This window comes from Papilio machaon, chromosome 14 (genome assembly GCF_912999745.1).
Source record: "Papilio machaon chromosome 14, ilPapMach1.1, whole genome shotgun sequence".
Lineage (NCBI taxonomy): Eukaryota > Metazoa > Arthropoda > Insecta > Lepidoptera > Papilionidae > Papilio > Papilio machaon.
Genome location: NC_059999.1, coordinates 1,966,811 through 1,988,239, shown reverse-complemented (window position 1 = coordinate 1,988,239; position 21,429 = coordinate 1,966,811). Strand labels below are relative to the sequence as shown.

The following is a 21,429-nucleotide window of genomic DNA, read 5'->3' as shown; positions in this document are numbered from 1 at the left end:
TTTTATGTATTAATCTATGTTTAATTTTAATTAATTATAAACGTGAAATAGGAACATAAGTGATTAAAAGCATTAATTTTCCTGTATTTTAATGTCTAGGAATATTATATTCAGTATCAAGTCATCTTAAAACGAATGTTGGGAACGCGTATTACTTATCTTTAGTTGTATGAAGGTGTAAAAAGGGTACTACTAGTAGGAGTTACAATCCTTCAGAAGGGCATATTAATCTTTTAACATCAAATATAGTCAACTAGAGGACAAAAATAATTTGACCTTTCATAGATTTGTCTGCAGTGCAACATTTCAAACTTGATTAGTAATGAAAATAAAATTTAATCATTTGAACCATTAGCCATCTTTGTTTCTGCAGACATTCGACGTCTGAGATCAAAAAGGTTCAGAATTACTAATCATGCTAATGTCGTCTGATACACTTCGTTTGATGCAGGTTCGACACCTCGATATATTATTTTTATGACTTATTTGATTGGTTAACTTCTAAAATTCTGTCTTCAAATAATTTTCATTTAAATTTACATCGAAGTGAATGTTTTTTCACATTACTGTTGAACACATTAAAACAAAAACTTTTTCGTTGTGGAAAAATGAAAGATACAATTCCTATATTCGGTTTTACTCTGACTTACGAAAAAGTCTAAAAACTTCCTTATCACTTTGTGACATCAAGCATGGATAAAAGCCGTGTCGTGGAACAATAGCATCGACTTCTATTCGTTAACGCGGCAGTGTGCTAGAGGCCTAAGGTTCTATTTTCTTTTTTCATTTTCCTCGTTTTCTCGCGACAAATTATTTTGGTTCCCACTTGACCCTTGTTACTCAATAATCTTCTTACTGTTGCGCTTAATATAAAAACGGATAAAGCTTTTCCTGTGTCGGAGTTTTAGTCCCGTTCAATTAATGTTTATAACGTAATCTGGAATAAATTTGAAATTCACATAACATATAATAAAGCGACTAAATAAAACTGAGAAAAGATCTAAGAAGGTTAAGGTTACATTAAATTCTGGGGAATTGTACAAAAAAAGTTAAGATTTCTCGGAAAGGACGTTTGAAGATCGCGATTAAGTAATCATATATTTAAATAATCATATATTCTTAAAAATTATCATTAAATTTACTGGGGCAAAGGAAACGGTTTCCGTATTCCCGTCGACAACATTTCCGGAACGATCTTAACTCGAAACTTGATTCACTTTGAAACCCGTCCAAAATTTCACACAAGCTAATTGACTCACCTTTCCTAATTCTACATCGACGTGTCGACTAATACCTATTTATTTCTTTTTCAGCGCTCAAAATACCACGAGCAGAGGTGCATTAAACTGTGAAAAAGATCAGACGCATTCAAGATGGCGGATCGAATGGCGAATCGACTCGCACATCAGTGTGTACAGCGCCATCTGTTAGCGGCGCTGGACAATCGCTTCAGCGGTTTACGTTATTTTAAATAGTCATTTGCTTGTTGACTTTCGTGTAGTGATGTGATGTTGTTTAGTGTTAAGTGTTGTGTTGTGTTAATTGTGAATAATGTCGGAGGAGCGGTCGCGGCGGCTGTCGCAGATTTTCGACCCACTGTCTCGGTTCACGGACATAAGCGGGGCGGGCCACTCGGCGAGCACGCCGAACAGCCCACGCCTGCTGCCGCGCCGCTCGAGAGAGCCGCCGCCTCCACCGCCTAGGTAAGCAGTTATTTGAGTATTTTAAAGTACTTACGTCCTGAATACAATGAAATATTTGTAACAAATGTAGGGTAGTACAAAAATGTTATAGTACAGTGCTAATGTACTAATCCGTAGCGTTGAAGCAGACGCTACGCAAGCTTATTTTTTACCTCTACCCTTGTACAGTTAACTCATCGATGAAGTGAGCTTATATCAAACGCGTGATCTACAATCTTAGATTTTTTTTGTAACGTCCTAATCCAAAATATCTAGCAACATTCAAAATCTATTTTAAAATGTTTCGTGCCATTGTAGAACATAAAGGAAATTGTGTCATACCAATAATAAAGTTTATGTGATATGAAATTAGTTTGATGCTCTGTAACGAGGAGGCGTTGAGTATAAGCGTTATATATGCGGCTCGCTGATTGCATAATATCACTTCGCTTATGAACGCAAGCAGTTCCATTATGCCTGATGCACACTAAGGCAGAGCAGTGCACAGTGCAGCATTGCTATTGTCACACTGAGAGGACACTGCTGTCAAAACAGTATTGTTCTGTATTGGCGTACGTGTTCTATCGATAGCAGTACTGCACTGTACAGTTCTGCCACACTTTCTGCCCTCGTGTGAAACTAATAGAGGAGTTCAATGTAGCTCCGCTATTCTATATGCCCTACGTCATCGCAATTCGCCCCTGTATGTGCACAGCTCTCTAACTTGCATATTGCGAGAATCATAATCGTATATTCTGCCTTATTAATATATGCTGAAATATGGGAAACTTGCTTTGCTGATTTTGGCTAATGATGATGTAGAGTTTTTCATATTGACTGAAAATAATTCACACGAAGGAACTTTTTATGTTTTGAAATTTTATAATATACTTTTTGAGGACTTAGTACGAAAACTTGCGAGAAAGTTATGGTAATGTCATCGACAAAACATGTATTAGATTTGTACAGCGCCCCTTTACCGGGCGTAAAGTACAACGGCAAATATCATATACATTTTGACATATTTCCGATAGCGTTATGAAAACGCATATCGATAATATTCGTGATATACCCTCTTTTGGGTTGGTTGTAGTAGGGAAAGTCGAGGGTAAAAGAGCAAGGGGACGATCGCCTATCCGTTGGTCTGACCAAGTCCAGACAATATTGGGGCTCAACATTCCGACCGCCATGAGACAGGCCGCGGACAGAGCGGTGCGGAAGCAGCTCGTCGACACATCAGTGAAGGCACTTCAAGATGAGCACGAAGAAGAAGAACGAACCCTCTTTTATTTAAAACATTCAGCTTGATAATACTAATGTTATCTTAAACTCGCGAAACACTGCAGTTTTAATTGAACAGTTGGACTATTCAGTTAAATTATACAGTTTTCAGTTTCGTCTACACACGTGTAGATTTTACACACACAGATTTTATTTCACAGATCCAGTTTTAATAAAATGTATTTATAATACCACGCAATCAATCCCATCCCAAATGATTTATTCACAAATTTAAATAATTGCGTCATTTGTTTGTTCTCTCATTTGTAAAAATCTATTAACACATGCGTCCGTTATTTGTCCAGACTGAATTAAATTTGTTCCGCTGTGCAAATCATTGAATATAAATCGCAAATAGGCTTGTATTCGTCGGATTAATTCATATATTAGGGATCGTGTTCACTGGGCTTCGAATATCGTATATGTGGACTATTTTAAACTATTTGATTAATTAAACCTTGAAATAAAGTAGACGTTTGTTGCCTCGAAGTATCTAAAGAAAATAATATTTTTGTTTTGTTATTAATTCGAAACCTTTAACATCAATGTATCACTGCTCTTTACGTGAAATCGATCACTGATTGCTGAAATATAAAAAGTGTTTTTAAATCTCTACATAAAATTAATGACTCGTTTAAGACAAAGATACTTAATTTTCAATGATGTCATTCGTTTGTGGCCAGTATCGCCGGTTCGAAAAGGTTTTTTAATAAAGCAAAATAAAATAATATTTGTATTTTATAATTTATATTTTCTTATTTACCAATTTTTAAACTGTAATACACATTGTTAAATATCTTTTGTGTTTGTGTAATTTACAACTTTTGTGTTTGTGTTTGTGTAATACATTATTGTATCTCATATTTGTTTCCTGGCAAACATATTTCTTTGGTAACTGTTTTGTTTATAATATTCATAAGAGCTATTGAGTTCTGGTCTATTTAATTCAATATAAGCTTTATTACGGTCTATAATGGACCGTACCCACGATTCGAAAGAAAAATTCCGGCGAATAACGACGGCTTTATCCGGAAAAATCCTATAACTACCGCAACTTTTACAAATCAAGACGAGTCGAATAGTCGAAGTATGTCTTTTACAAATATAATTCGGAAGAGAAATCTTGTAAGTGTTTAGTAAAAAATTATTTTCTTTTTTTATGATGAGTCTGACTTTAGTATTTTGAATAAATTTTGTAAATCTGGTAAATCTATAGGTAAAATGTTTTTTTTTTTTGGAACGAATTTCCTTATCGCGCGTTGTGAAAGGGGGCTAGACGGAAAAAATTCTTACGAAAAGTTGTCACGACACTTTTTGCTATATCACCATGGCAACGACGTGACAATATATAACGAAAATTCATAGAAATAAAATGTACTTCTTGTGAAGACTTAAGTTTTTTATTCAAAGAATAAACATTGGTTCCTTCACTAATTAATCGAAAGGAACTTCGTTCCATCCGGGTGTCCCTTGACACCTCTCAAGTTTTTTTTAAATTGTTTATTTGGTTATTTACTAACTTGTAACGATAAATTATCAGTTCAGTTAATATTGCTCTTAGCTTGGCATCAGTTCGTCGACCTCAAGATACCGTATCGTAAAAAGTCTTAGTAGCGAATTGATTAGTACGTAATGTTTTTATTCATGAGAACATCTCGAGGAGTTGCTGTTTGAAATTCCCATCGTTCTTTCTATATCTTTGTAAATATCACATGTGCAGTTACTGTCTGTCTCATTTTTTATTTATTTCAAAGCACAGTTTGTTGATGCCAAAACAATCATTATTGTGTTGTGTTCACTTTTTAAGGTTAGGTCTCGTCTTCATTGAGTGAATTACAGCTACCTTGAATCTTCTTTTGATATCTTAATTTGATTTAGGTCTGTATGTTCGATCTACCGCCTGTAGTCTAAACTTCACAACCGGTTTTAAGGATTCGTATTCTTCTTCCAAGTGTTAAAAATCTTGCTAATTCTTTTTTTTTAATGATCTTAGTTCATTGTAAATATATTTTGCAGACCTCTCGGCCATTCCTCACACTTGGATCCTTTGGAGTTTGAGCTGGCGGCGGCTGAGTTCGGCGGCGTCAACTGGCAGGAGAGGTGTCTGGAGCTACAATTGGAGTTGCACCGGAGTCGTCATCAGGCCACCAGGGTGCGCGACATGCTCAGAGATAAGGTATGTTCTCTTTACAATTGCGTACAGGATGATTTATCTTTATTAAAAACTAAATTAAAAAAAATGGTAAAACTAGAATAAATTGTGGCCCCGATTAAAAGCAAAGGTGAAATAAAACATGTAGATTTCCATTTTTTAGAGAGTATTTATCGCATTTGTAAAATAAATTTTAGTTACAACTAATTTTTTATCAAATACATTTAATAGTGACAGCGTACAAAGTGTTCGTTATATTTCTTGTTAATACGCAGATAAAAACTTAAGCCTTATTGTGGCCATTTTAAAGCAGCGCCACTGCCTCGCCAACACTATATTTAAAATGCTAAATAAGTTGAGCGAAGTTGATACTTAGCTTTGAGAGCTTTTGCTTTAAATCTGTCCCATTTTATAATCTCGTTTTAAAATTATTTTTAACTGTGCAAAAGATAAATATTTGTCATAGTTGTTTTTAATTAAATTCTTAAGTTATCTTTGTGGTTGTGCAAAAATTTTAAATAATGTTTTTAAGTACATTGTAATTATGCGTATAATAAGTATACTTTCTAAAAAGAAACTGGAACTGGTTTTGGTATTTAATTTCGGTGATTTGTTTAAGTTTTTGACTTAATTAGTCAACAATTATACAGTCAAGAAATTAAATTCCCTTCCCACAAAGAATCAATATATTGTCACCGTTAGTGCTATAGTTTTAAACATATTGGATGTAAAAATCAATGGATATAGTAGATTTAGATGGATATAGTTAGAACAATGAAAAGCGTTTTCATGGAAACTCCAAAACTCTCAGTTCAAACTACCAAAGTTACCAACATTCTTCGGAGTGTCGGCAACGGAGCAGAATCGAAGTCTGTGAGTTGGCCGTGAGATCGTCATCTGTTCTTTATAGCCGTGGGATTTCATTTACGTAGACATTATTCACGTTGACGTTAAGTTTTTGCGTTGTAAGTAGGAAAGAGTTTTTGATTGATGCCTTGATGTATTTTTTATTATAATGTCAAAATAAGTCAATTGTATAATGTGATGTTTTAAAACCAATTATAATGCTGCTAGGCGGAGATGAACAACCCCGATAATGACTTTTGACAATTTTTAGTGAAATGCTTGTTGTCTCCCGCGATTCCATACGCGCGAAATAAAAAAAAAAACTAAATTAGCTTATGTGTTCTTTCAGACTATGCTCTACATCTATGCCAAATTTCATAGACACCCCTTAAGCCGTTTTGGAGATACTTTCAAACATCTTCCATCTAAACATTCGCATTTATAATTAGTAAGAAGTAAGATTGTTAATAATTAATAATTTAACATATTTAAAGCAAGTGTCATTATAATTTTTTATGACTACAACTTGTAAGTGTTTGTATAACAAACATTTAATGCTCGTAGAACGATCAAAACAATCTAAACAAATAAAACTAGTTCAAAAAGAAAGCACTGACCTCTTATCTCTATACAAATAATCTCCACCGAGTTAAAACTGAGACAAACGTTTGTTTGTTCGAGTTTCGAAACAGATAAGATTCATGCTCGATGTAACCGAAACCATGAATATAGAGAATAGGACTAGATATCCATCGTTGTACTAAATTAATTCTGCCATTATTCACGGAATATGACAATCACACGTGTATCATGCTGACACGTCTTTAGTAGTACATACTTACTAAAAATGTACTTGTATGCAAGTTTAGAAGTTATTATTTTCATATAACAGTGGAGAACGTGAGCTTGACAGGTCCTGTCTTTTAAAATTCAAAGGCCGAAACATAGAGCTTTTTGTTTTACGTTATCAGGCGTTGTTTTCTAACCGAATGATTTTTATTGTTTTCATATACGGTATCGTGACGTATGATTTTGTTCGCTTCCCTTCGTAGTTAATGGTGCGAATGTAGGGTTTACGACAGACATGGTAGCGACGTTGCAATTTATGATTGGTTTTTCCTTTATATTTTCTCAAGAGTTTTGAAATTTCTAGTAAATTAAAGGTAAATGTTGTTAAAAGTTAAGGTTTCTGTTACTTTTTTCATTTTACTATTGACACAACACACTTTTGTTTTAATTTTTTATATTTTATTAACGATTTTATAACATAATTATCCGGGTAATGGGCGTGTACACAATAAATAAATGTATTGAACCATTTAAAAGGCAAGTTACAATGATTAGCCAATAAAAATACTTTTCAAAACAACTCCCCTAAATCAAAATCGTCTTGTTTTCGCCAAGGTGTAATTAACAATTTGACAATTCAAATTGCTCGGAATAATTTGTTGAACTTTACGAAATTGAAGGCGGAAACTTTTAATTAAGCAAAAGGAAAGTTGTAAAACGTCGTTCGAAGCAATTGTTAAAGTGGGATTGTCAACAGCGGCAGTTTTTGGAGTATCGCCGATTACAACAACCTAATCGACTGGGAATTGGAAATGTTTCGTATTCACTTTGATTTCGTTTAATTAAAACGTTCGAGTATTCACGTTCACTTGAATCTGTTTGTCTTACATGTGGGCGTTATTAATCCGAGTTTAATGATACGGGGGATTTAATTATTCGCTTAATGATTTTTTAATACTTGTTATAGTAAGAAGATATGACTGTTTCATCATCATCATCAACAGCGTTTATCTGTCCATTGCTAGGAATATGCCTTTCCCAATACGTGTTTATGCATACTGAATATTTATTGATATAACATAATGGGAAAATGACGTCCATCCTTTTTAGTCGGATATGTGAAAGATTTCAACGTGACAAAAATAAAATACAACAATGTAACAAATATTCCAGCATAATACGAATGACGCTGTCCGCAATAGTACTACAACCCATTAGTTCCGACTACGAATCATAGATGGCGCCACATATGTTTTATAATGCGGTGACGAATGTCGTTTGGTTTTACTTAATTCATTTATTATGTAAACGTTTGGATTAAGAGTCAAGGATCAAGAGTGTTCTAAGAGCGATTTTGCCTTGTATATATTAGCTTGCCGCCTGGTGACTAATTATATAAAGCGAATAGCTCCTTCTCTTAATATAGGCTGCTTGCGCTAGTGACGGCCTAACTTAATAAAATAACCGCTTGCTTTGGTTGTAACGGTTAATCAAATACCTGGTGTTGTTACTAGGCCAATTCGGCTTATCTCTCACCCATCCCCTACAATCTGGCGCCCAACGTGGGGCCAGTCGATTCAGCAGAGGAACATCTCCTACAATCTGGCGACCAACGCGGGCAAGTCGAATCAGCCGAGGTACATCACAAGGTCAGGACGACGTCAAACAACTACTGCTGACAGGACTACGCGTCAACTGCACAACATAGTTCTCAATCCTGAACAATTCCAACAGCTGCAATAGCGAATCTTCCTGTAGGTACCGAATAATCTTCGCCATCTACTCACCTTTTTGCAAACCGGTTCTTGGCATCGAAGGTTTATTGAAAATTTCTCCACTATCGCTGAACCCCTGACTAGACTGACTAAGAAAACCGTCACTTGGACATGGTCTACGGAACAGCAGAAAGCATATGACGAACTTAAGCATAGACTCACAACTGTACCGATATTTCGGCAGGCCAATGAGACCAAGCCTTTCATTATTAAGACTGACGCTAGCAGCTATGCTTTAGGAGCTGTTCTGATCGAGGGGGAGGGTGAAGATGAACATTCAGTGGAATATTCAAGCCGACTTTTAACTGCCGCCGGAAGGAATTATTCAACGACAGAACGAGAAGCTCTGGCAGTGGTCTGGGCTGTAATGAAGTTTAGAGGATACATAGAAGGAGTACCCGTCATTTTATTCACGGATCATCACGCCTTGAAATGGCTTATGTCCCTAAAATAACCTTCTGGTAAAGTAGCCACATGGGCCCTTCAGCTGCAGGCATATAACATTACCATTTATTACAAACCTGGCAGAACAAACGTCGTCGCAGACACTCTGTCTCGTCCACCATGTACCGATGAGACTAGAGCAGAATGTGTTACCTGTGCAATCTCAGTTGATATGCGAACTCACAGTGCCGGTGACATCCGCACAGAGCAACTAAAAGATTCATCCATAGTTCGAATCGTTGAAGCCCTGGAGAATTAGAATAATTTGATACGCAAGGAACACTACGATAAGACGCGGAGGAGCAGTCCCCAATACAAAATGGGAGATTTGGTACTTGCCAATGTACATTCATTTAGCAGAGCCTCTAAAGGATATAGCGCCAAGTTTACTCCCCGACGCGATGGTCCATATATAATAATGGAACAACATGGTCCTGCATCTTATAAAATTGCAAACGCAGACAATCTCGAATGATTGATTGTTACATACCATACGTCCGCACTCCAGCCTTATAAGAATACCGAAAGTACCCAATCATTGCCGGCTCCTGTCCGACCACTCAGAAAGAGAGGACGACCACCTAATCAGAAGAGTTCTATTTCCAGTTTCATCGTCGGGACTACTTCTGAAACTGAGGGGGAGATTGTAACAAATATTCCAGCATAATACGAATGACGCTGTCCGCAATAGTACTACAACCCATTAGTTCCGACTACGAATCATAGATGGCGCCACATATGTTTTATAAAGCGGTGACGAATGTCGTATGGTTTTACTTAATTCATTTATTATGTAAACGTTTGGATTAAGAGTCAAGGATCAAGAGTGTTCTAAGAGCGATTCTGCCTTGTATATATTAGCTTGCCGCCTGGTGACTAATTATATAAAGCGAATAGCTCCTTCTCTTAATATAGGCTGCTTGCGCTAGTGACGGCCTAACTTAATAAAATAACCGCTTGCTTTGGTTGTAACGGTTAATCAAATACCTGGTGTTGTTACTAGGCCAATTCGGCTTATCTCTCACCCATCCCCTACAATCTGGCGCCCAACGTGGGGCCAGTCGATTCAGCAGAGGAACATCTCCTACAACAATAGTTTTTTATATTTATAAAACTTTTCAAAAACATTCAAACAATCGTATGGTACACGAGCAGTTAAATATGGAAGATCTTAAGCACTTTACTGCAATTGAACAACCTAAGTCTCAGCAACAGAAAGCGGTACATTTGGTTTTGTATAAACAGCCCTTAAGTTGACAGTTTATAATAAAAATTTATAAAATCAGTGCGATATATCATTTTTGCAATAAAACCTTTTATGTTTAACGGAATGACCATTGTCTTTCCTATAAACAGAAGTAAAATTGTGTAGAATGGAGAATTTTAAAATACATTTATCAACGTAAACTTCCAATTTCCTACATCTGCCTGCATCGCATGTTGTACTACTGAAGACTCGGGGCTTTAGCTTTTACAAATCGTGCTCTGCAACTATGCACGTTTTGCACAGAGCAGCTAACTTTCAGACCATTCAGATTGCATGATTTTTTTTAACGTTAAAACCATTACATGGATGTGCAAAATATTGTAGACATATTTTAGAGTTTTTAAATTATTGTTTAAAGTATATGTACTAATTTAATTTTTTCTTTATTTTTAACAAAAGTTTATTAGAAAAACCCTTTCTGTGTCTATCTTTAATTAAAAAAAACATGCCTTTGTGGTATCTAAGGTGGAAATATTTTTTTATTTATAACATGGTGATTATAACACGTTTTCTTCTGTTAAAATGGTATCATTCTTTATTTGCAACTAGTAATTTTGTAAATAGAACGAAAAAAAATGGCATTAATTTTTTATTTTTTTTTATTATTGAAGCAATTTGTCTTACTTTCATTACTCTATGCTAATCTCAAAAGGGTCATACATCACGCGCACGGGCGCTAGCAGTCTCTATAAATCAATCCTTCTCAAATAGTTGCCGACTGAAACAAATATATTATCCAAAGAGAGATGACCAGCCTCAATACAGATATTGTGTGTCAAATGTATGATTTGTGACGTAAAAACTGTTATGATAATATTGTACGGAGAAACAACACGCATTTTGATATCAAATTTATTTGTTTACGTTATAAAAGATTTATGGATTAATGAATAATGATTGATTTGATGTCTCGATTATTATTAGTTATATGGAACGCGATAGAGTAACTTCCACAAACGACAACTAACTCTTTTACCGCGGGCTTCTGAGATCGTCATCCTTGTCATTATCTTTGATAAAACCTTATGTTTTAAATTGAGTTAAATTTTTATTAGTCATTCTAGTGCTGTTAAAGAAATAAATAAACATGACCTTTTTCCTTTTTTGAATGAAATTTGACAGAAGTCGTTGTTATGTCTACAATCCACATAGTACTTTGTACTGTTGTGTATACAATAAACCGTTTTTTTTATATATCTGTGATATATTTAGTGAGCAAAAGGCAGTTTTTCTGCCCATTGATCTTGTGACAGACACCAATTCGAAATAATATAAAAGATTCATATTACTGTATACATTTCTATTAAATTATTTTATAGGAAATTGATCGTTAGTTGAATAGTTCACGCTTCGAAAGCGTCGACGTTCGGAAATACTTTCAGTTCAGTTCCATAGTAATAAAGCGGTATGGAGTATGAAATCACGTCGGTAGCGTGGAGAAACTGCAAATGGAATTGAGATCGTGTCCATTGCGTACATAGTACCAACTGTATGTGTATACTCTGCTGCATTTAGGATCGATGTATACTATAGTGCAATATGATTGAATAATATTTGACCATGCCAGTATGATACTATTATAGATTTTTTTCACATATAAAACATTTATTTTTACCTCAGGACTTATGTCATGGGTAGGAAAAAACATAATGTATAGCTATTTTGCTGTGGCGTTGTGTAATGTAGTATGGCTTTTTATACACGCTTTAATATGTAGTGTATAATGAATTGTGTCAATACATAAGTCATAGGAGAAAGCGATTTCATATTTTATCAAAACAATTTCAGTCGAACCTGGATAAGTGAGAGTCTAAGGGACCATGACATTTTTCTTGCTTATAGAGATTTCTCTTTTACTCAAGTTCCTCGCTGATGGAGGTCATCGATCGATGCCGGATCAATGACTCGCTTATATCTAAAAGTATTTTTCTAAATTGAATTCACGTAAGTTTCTGAAACATAGCACACACCTAGTCAGTGTATTATCGGTTTCGAAAAGGAGAATAGATTTATTCATCCATCCATGATCCATCTTTTTTATCGAAAATCCAGGAATTCTATAAGTTGTTTTCAATATCTTGATATTCAAAACCAAGAAAAGACCTTTGCGTCACGAACTTTATCATTTAGTAACGATAAAGATTGTGATTAATTACGAAATTGCTATTAGCTTAACACTTGGACCATCGAAAAAGGCGAGTGTTTCCAATGACCGCAGGGCACGCAAATTTATACGTTGTCCGACCGCGGCGGTGCGGCGGCGCGGCACAGCCTCTCTTAATTACACGCGGCTAATGCGCTTCCGATGTGCGTCGGCCTCTCACTAATTAGAATCATGTAGGTGCCCTTATCACGTAATGTGTTTGCAAATTAAGACACGCGCTTTAAATGAACCTACGTTTTCGCAAATCTCTTTTGATAGTTGCCTCGACCATTAATGTAGCTAGGTCTTAAGCTTCACACCTTCAGTTTTAACTGTACAATTAAATGGTACTTGTAGACAAAATTTGATTTTCAGTTTTGTCTCAATACATACGTTTTAACTGTATATTCCGACTTTCCTGTTAAAACTGATGTGTAGCAGTCTTTATTGTCGCATACGTTATTAAAAGGCAACAAAATACAGCACGTCATGGTTTACTACGAAATGCTTTCGACATGACCACGAATACTGTTGTAAAATGATGCTCCTAAAAGGAGCTGACTTTTGAGGATGAAATTGTGAAGCTTGATAGAAACCCCCATGAATTTCATTTACCAACAAAAGTTGCACAGCTAATGAAAAAATATAATTTTACATAAAAGTTAAAAAAGCATAGTACATATTTAGTTATATTTTCGTTTGTACGTTTAGTGAAATAAAAAGTAACTTATTTCATAACACCAATAAAGTCGGATTAAATTTGCGTGATTTCAGGTTTTTGTTTATCAAACTGAAATCGTATGAAGCGTGACAGCTCAAAGTAATTAAATTTGACAAATAGAATGTAACTGGCCGTTTTTGTATAACGAGCTTTTACGTGATTAAAGAACGAACAGCGATTAAAAACTCATTCTAAATAACATTTTACAAAAATGAGTACACAAATGAAGTAGTTAAAACATCTATTCATCTCTGCCTTAGTCATATATGCTCTAATTTCTGAAACATTATTTTCACACAGATGGTCAATTTACCTTCTTAAATGATTCTTAAGGAAGCTAAAGAAAGCAATTTTTTTTATAAAAACAAAGACATTTTGTTCTAGTCCTTTTCTGTGGCTATAACATTGCATCTTTAAGAAAAATAATATGTTTTTCTTTCAATAGGCAATACGTTATCAGAACATGTCGCAGCAACATCGCCGCGTATGTTCATTATGGCCTTTTGATTCAACTTCGTCTGGCTCTAAGAATGGTCTACGTCTATAACATTTTTCTTGTCACATACGCAATATGTTCCAAGAATTACTAGTTATTATTATTTCTAGCTGTTGCCGTGACTTAGTCACCTGAGATATAAAAACGACGTAGCCGTCAATATCTGAACAGGAGAGAGGCGCTGCTATCGCTGATGTTTCTGTCAGAATTTAAATAAAACCTACATAGACATAAAAGAAAATGACAGCTATTTTTTTTTGTGACTGAGTAGTCACTGTTTGCCTCACAGAGGCATTTACAGTTTCCATGACAGCTAAAGTAAAAAGAGGATCTTTTGACATTTTAAGACGTTGACCAGGGGTGAGGGGTGCTAATAAGCTGTTATAATTTAGTTAAACTAATGCCCACAGGTTCAAAAAGCCTTATCGGTTTATAGAAGTCGACGTCAACGTCGAAGAACGTCTCGCTATAGGCGTAGGTGAAGGCGTGGCCGAAGGATTATATTTTAAATATTTTTTTTGTTGCCTGATTTTACACCAATTTTCACAACTTCCAAAGGGGTATTATAAGTGCTAAAAATTTTAATAAAAATGGGAATTTCCCTTTAATTTACAAATCCCCGGTCAAGGATACTTGAAGGTCTCGGGCGGAATGTAATTTATGATTTTACTTATCGAACTAAATTACTTTCTGTTCTTTTTACACTTTAATTACTTAGCACACGAACTAAGTCGTCGTTTTCAATTTCAATTCGTTAATGTAAATTTGATTGGATTTTACTTTTTTCATTATTTCCTAGCACCTGTTGTAATTCTTCGAACACTTTTTTACGAAGTCACGTATAAAAAAATTAACATTGACAGAGTAGAAGTCAAACACATTTAAATCTAGCTTTATTTTACTTTAGTTAAATCCTTATCTAAAACTTGAATTCAGTATAACCTTAAAAGTCTGTTTTTAGTCTGTGTTGGTTATTTTCTTCAAGAGTCCACTACTCGATCACTTACCCTTGAATAACGAGGGGATGCAGTTCGCTTACACCTTTCCTGAAGCATTACAAATTGCTAACATTAAACACTATCCAAAGAAATCGCTATAAGATCTTAAACTTCAGTTCGGATAAAGCGTGCTTAATTTTTCTTATCTTTGACAATCGTTCATGCTTCTTGGAATTAATTTAGTTCAAATGGATTTTACAAAAATGGTTTTGACATCTTATAATTGGAAACGTGCTTAAGAACCTCTCCATTTTTAGGTATAAGAGAAGACTAATCGAAAATCGTTCTAATTATTGTTTTTTTCTTAAATTGTTTGATATTTTGAAATACAGGACAAACTCATAGTAAATTAGCAGACAAGTGTGATTAAAAATGTTGACCATCTCTGGAGATATTCTTGCTTTTAAAGTGTCACAGCTTAGCCCTACTTATAATAGAAGTGTCATCGAGACTCGCTGTTATTGACCCTTGTCTGCACTAGTTCTAGAATATAAGTGACAAAAGCTCATTAAGTGGATAAAATGCAGTTCGAGACGAGTTTTTTTTTTAATCAAAATTTACTTATAGAATTAACCTCTACCGATATAAATTATTCAATTTGTTTTATTTCTTTTTTAATGTTTACACTTCATATAAGTTGCAGCGTAGATTAACATCGTAACAAAATTATACAAAAATAAATTAAAACTGTTAACATTTTTGTATTTCTAACATGGCTTTTTATGATTCAATCCTCCAAAGATCCCACTGTCATATTGACTAAGTAATATCAGAATACCGCAAACATCGTAGGATATCTCTGCAACTGATATGAGGACAGCTAAATGCTCTAATATAAAGTTGCGGTGGTTTGGCCAGCCATCATGACAGTCTGTGCCCGTAAGTTACACTCCACTATACAGTTCATGTGATAATTCAACGCCACGACAAGATTTTACTATCACGTGCAGAGCGCAAGTTAAATTCTGTTACTTGTTGTATGAGTTATTATATATCTCAAGATCTTTGGAATATATTGGATATAAATAAGGAGACAGTCTTATATATATATATAAAACTAGCTTTTACCCGCGACTCCGTCCGCGCGGAATAAAAAAATAGAAAACGGGGTAAAAATTATCCTATGTCTGTTTCCTGGTTCTAAGCTACCTCCCCATAAATATTCAGTCAAATCGATTCAGCCGTTCTTGAGTTATAAATGGTGTAACTAACACGACTTTCTTTTATATATATAGATATAGATTTAAAAATGATACATTGAAAAAGTGGCGCCCGGAAAGTACCATAAAAATTTACTACAAGTATACCAATAGATTGTGCCAGGGTAGGTTTAAATACTTAAATGCAATAAGGTTTTATGTAATTTAATAGAAAAGATGAATAGTATTAAAGAAGATATAAGAAAAAAAATGTGTGTAACTGGCCGATGATAAATTAGATAAAAACGACGTTAAAATCTTCAAATATTATAACTATATCGACACAGCAGTGGGTAAGATATTAACAATTGAAAAAAGCCTTCCCCGGTCTTCTCTTTATCAAACATAAGCCAGTCCTGCCGTTTGATTGAATTAACATAAAAAACTTTTTGGCCTGGCCTGATAAATTTATCGCTATGGATTTTTTACTCAGATAAAAAACCAAATTTAATTTCGTTCGTTCTGATCCTGTGCCGGTGGGTAATTTGTTCAATTTCTGGTTTGTGGAAATTAAAAATAAAATACTATGAAACGCTATTGATTTGATTAAAAAAAAAAATTGTCTTTCTCTGGTATGTCTTATTCCAACTAGTGTATTACTACATTAGACGATTAACAGTTTTAGTTTTTTTTTAATTTCTCTGAAATGTTGTTTTTAAAAGTTTGTTATGCTTCTCTTTTCCAGTATTTTTTGTAAAACACACAAGAGATTTATTATTAAACTACGTTACTAAAAATGTGCACATAATTGAAAGTTATAAAGCTTTTTTAAATAAAAACGATTTAATTTCTATTCAGTTTTTTAAGGAATAAACAAAATTCTATCCTATCTACAAATTACGTTCGTGTTTACGTGAGATGAAGAAGAGGGTAGACACGGAGAAAATGGGATATATAAAAAATGCGTCCTCGGCCGTTACCCGTCGGTCATTAAACAAGATTGCTATCATAATTGAATTAAAAATTCCAACACGAGTGTCTCCTTTTAGCCGTCTCTCCCCACGACCCTCGCTGTTTAAGATTGCTATTAAAACCGTGTAGGAACTCTTGAATACTTCGAGAACTGGTGAGTGATTCTTTATGATTCGTCGTCTTAAAGTTTTTCCATTAATATTATTATTGACTTGGTTATAATAAAGAATATTTAATTTAGTGATTATTCGGAAAATACAGTGAGTTATTAATTAATCTGTAGTCAGTAAATAATAACAGCTATATAGACTCAAGGATGTTGATATTTATAAATTCTATCTCAGAATTTATGAACTAAATTTATTAATTTATTTATTTTCTATGATCAAATAAAAATGAGTTTATACTATTTCTGTGAGTAAAATAAAACTAAAATTTTATTTTTATATTATACACTTTTGATCTTTATATACAACTAGACGTCGCCCGCGACTATGTCCGCGAGAAATAAAAAAATCTAAATTAGTAAGCTATGTGTTCTTCCAGATTATGTTCGACATCTATGTCGAATTTCATCGAGATCCGTTCAGCCGTTCCGGAGATACCTTCAAACAAACATCCATTCAGCTAAACATTCGCATTTATAATATTAGTAAGATTTTACTACGATTTGACAGTAATACTTCCTAGACAAGCCCCAGGCAAATAGCTCAGAGATTGGTAAACTTAGTGTATTACTGTAAAGTTAAATACAAGAGCTCTGGCTGAGATACCGCAACCCTTGCCGCTGATGCGTCGTAATCGCTCCGCAGGGATACTGTAAGTGTCGTATTCACTTTGTCAGGAGACTATTTGATATCATAGCTAGAATACTATGTAAATAACGCAATATAACTTCGTACGTTACGAAGACTGAAACTTCCTGAAATACGATAATTCAAAAAAATTAATTAACTTAATACTATTTATTTTATTTATTTTTTATTGCATTTAGTATCATTATTTATTTTATATGATAATTTAGAATGGTTGTTGTAAAGTTTAGTCTCACTTTTGTAAAGTTCTCAATTGATTGACTATAATTTTCTTGTTTTCGACTTCGACAAAAGAGAAGAAGATCTCTTGTTGTGGAGTCGAAGACCCACTTTGGGTCGCTGCGCCAGCGGAGTAAGTTGTCATACGGCAGCGATTTTAAAACGTAACGCTTTTTTATCGAGCAGTTGCATTTGAACGCTGGGCGAACGGAAGAAGGCTGATTAAAGCGTTCTTCGATGGAGAGCCGCCAATGCCCAGTTTAAACACGGCGTTAAAAATACATTTACAATAACTAAAATGTAACTAAACTAAATCGGTATTGCCGTCTCTCTCATTTTGTATAAAAAACAGGGATAACAATATCTTTTGTTACAGGCAGTGGGATTTGTTTAACTTTGTAGTTATAAGTTAGAGCATTAATTTTAACAACAGACTGGTATCGACTCGATCATGACATCTGTCGGGACGTCAAGTGCGGCGCGTAGCCGGCGGCGTTCTGTGGAGATAGCGACCAACTTGCAGCACTATTGCTAACTTGTTCGCCAGATTAGACTGGTTTGCTACGTAGATGTTAGTGGTAGTTAGGGAAATATAACAGCGATAAAAATTAAAAATCAATTCATTGCAAAAATCAAGAAAGAAACTAAATAGAATTTCCCTACATTTGATAATTATGACTTCGTAAATTTTGCTATTTCAAAATGATCACATTTTCATTTTAATTTTACAAAAGTAAAACATTTTCACAAAATCGACTTCAAAAATAACTTCAAATTCTTTGCAAACTCGGTCGCCAATACCAAACGAAATTTCGCTGCGATTCAATTAGAACGAATGCTTCGGAATTTCCCTTACTTCTGGCTTAGTGTAATAATTTCGTAGCGACAGCGTAGAGCTTTTACCTGCTAAAAAATTTCAAGCGTCTCTCCGAGCTTGTAATCTTCTGAAAAGTGACAGGCTCGAAAGGGGTGCGCGTTACTAACGATTTAGTTCAACTTTTTTGCTTTTAAAAAATTAACTTTTTTTTAAAAAGTCTAGCACAATACTTTGAAATTATAAAAACCACTTATGTGTATTTTCTTTTTAAATAGTAAAAGTGGAATGAGTTCTTTATTGTAAGTTTTATTTAATTTCGTCATTTCTTTAGAGACATGTTGTCATTTAGACATTTTAATAAAGAAAACGAATGAAATTTTAAAGCGTGTTAGCAGTCGTTAAAACGACAGCGCTAACATCTGTACTCTGCTTAATTTACGATATTGAATCAAAGACGCGGCGTCACCGACTTTCCTTGTTACAAGGACAATGAACTTCCTACTTTAATATGTGGAAACTGACTCTTGAGAATTCGTTAAATTAAAAATGAAGTAACATACATTATTGTCAAGTTGTTTTAATACTTTTTATTTTATTTACTAGAATTATTTACTGATATATTTTAGTTTTTATATTATATTTTTTAAGGTTTTTAGTTTTAGGTTCTAGAATAATTTATATTCGTTATTTACAAATATCATGTCATTATTTACTAGAATTTACATGACATTTTACCGCTAGACTTCAAGATAAATAGTAAACAAAATACATCTAGACAGAATCTTTTACTTTAAAGGGAATATCAAATTCAATATACAACATGGTAGATTCAAACTCAATATTTGTACAACCGATGAAAGCTATATTATAGTAACGCTCCGCTTTGCCCTACGCGCGATCCGCCCGCGGCGCTTACCATACCAAATTGAATTCCACACGTTCCTACAGTAAACTATCACGGAAGATACGACGTGGTAAAGGATATAGTTACCAAAAGCGTATTAGGTACTACTAAACTTTTATGTTAACACTTTGATTAGCAATAGGTACTACTTTTTTTGGTAACAAATTCAAGTCTGCCGATGTATTTCTTTGATCTTAAATCTGATTGCAACTAAAATTGCTCGACTTTGCTATTTAAAACTTAATAGTTAATTAGTAATAGAAAATAATTGCTATTTTTATTTAAAAGGCCTATGAGCACGATTTAAAGACGTTAAACTGATGGGATACTATTACCATAGTTGTCTTAAAACACTGTGTTAAAAAAGCAAAAGAAAATATTATTAAATATAAGCTAAAACCACCATTAAACATTAGATATGTAAAAAACAGTTTTAAAATTGTTCCCCTCCACGCGTTCCTCATTCATGCTCGATGTGTTTCACATTCAAATTTGGCTTTTTGTTCCAAACGGCACGTCGCTGCACGTAGCCCCATATTGTTGCTTAAACTGCTCGGATGTGTCTATGCATTAATGAGTACGGAAGGGAGAATTAATCTGACAATATGAAAAGCTACGAATGAGTCACCGTTTTAAAAGTTAAAATTGAATTTACGGTAACATTTTTACTGTAACACTAAAAGCAGTGGATCGGTATTATAAGCATTTGATAAAGAACCGAAAGAGAGAGAGCGTCGGTGGGTCAGAGGTAGAGCACTTGTTCAAACATCAGTTTTTGTTAAAAACAAATATAACTAAAATGTAGAAGAAATTGTGGTGGAAAATAATTACTCTACATTACATTAAAGTTCCATTTTTTTTTAACATATAAAGAGTTTTCTATCAGTTATTTGTATACTACAAAATAATATATTTTATTCCTGTGGCATTCTAATATGATGCTGCTTTTAAAGCAAGAAAAATTTAATCCGTGAACATCTTATTTCGAATACCATTCCTTCTAATCTTTTGTCGTAACTCGATATTGATTAAATTTGATCCCAATTACTCTACCTGAGTTTGTTCACGACGTGGCTTTACAAATTTCTATCTCAGAAAATTCAATGTTTTTTTACAGAATGCCTATTTTTGTCATCCCAATTACGGTAAGAGGTCTTCGTTTCTCGAAACTTTTTCAAGTTAGATATTTTTAAATGTCATTCCCAATTCTGAAAACCATTATTATTTATTTTATAATAATTCAAATGTCTAAAAATATAATATTTAAATTTGTTGAATTTGTAAATAACAAATTTTCCGAACCAAAATACTGTTATTGTATTGAACTATATAAAGTACTCTATGTATTGTTCCCAGTCAGCCACAGAGCAGTTAAAGATGTGCAAAAGCATGCAATAAGAATGCCATGCATGAGACACGTGGAATTCAATAAAGGTTATAAACGTGTGGAATTTAAGAATAAATATTCAATTCGAATACATTCCAACTTTTAAATGTTCAAAAAGTTTTGTAAAGTGCGATGTTTTTGAACCCAACAGGTTCTAAATTACATGTAAAGTTACTTCTGTATATTTCTCATATAGGGGCAAAATTATCTGCCTTACCTTTTATCTGTATTAAATAATAGTTCTTAATACATACGAAATAGAGTTCACGGGTTGTCATGCTACGTAATTGTTTACTTATTTCTTAATTTTTTTTTAAATAATTAGTTTATTAGTACTGATACTGGCCAAGAATACCTTAAACAAAAATAAAATGGTAGCTGGTATAAACCATAATTGAAAAATTTGCAAATTTTTTTTCAACTATTTATGTTTCGTAGTAATATATTGGGAATATTCTCTGCGGCGATGAATCACTTGAAAAGTACACATTTGGGGGTGCAATCGAAAGTTGCAGACGATTTATGTGGTGTTGTGTGAGCGATGGTCTCTATTAGAGCCATCCGTCCCACGGAGACTGAATT

General features: G+C 34.0%; 1 protein-coding gene across 1 annotated transcript in view; it reads left to right on the top strand.

Annotated features, from left to right (window-relative positions):
• The window catches only part of LOC106719817 (uncharacterized protein CG43867), a 237,087-nt gene that overhangs the window by 72,417 nt on the left and 143,241 nt on the right, over positions 1-21,429 (top strand). The window contains exons 2-3 of the mRNA XM_045680941.1: positions 1,314-1,703; positions 4,980-5,139. Of these exons, the coding sequence (XP_045536897.1) occupies positions 1,552-1,703; positions 4,980-5,139 (312 nt within the window). The 5' untranslated portion in view covers positions 1,314-1,551. The remainder of the gene's footprint in view (positions 1-1,313; positions 1,704-4,979; positions 5,140-21,429) is intronic.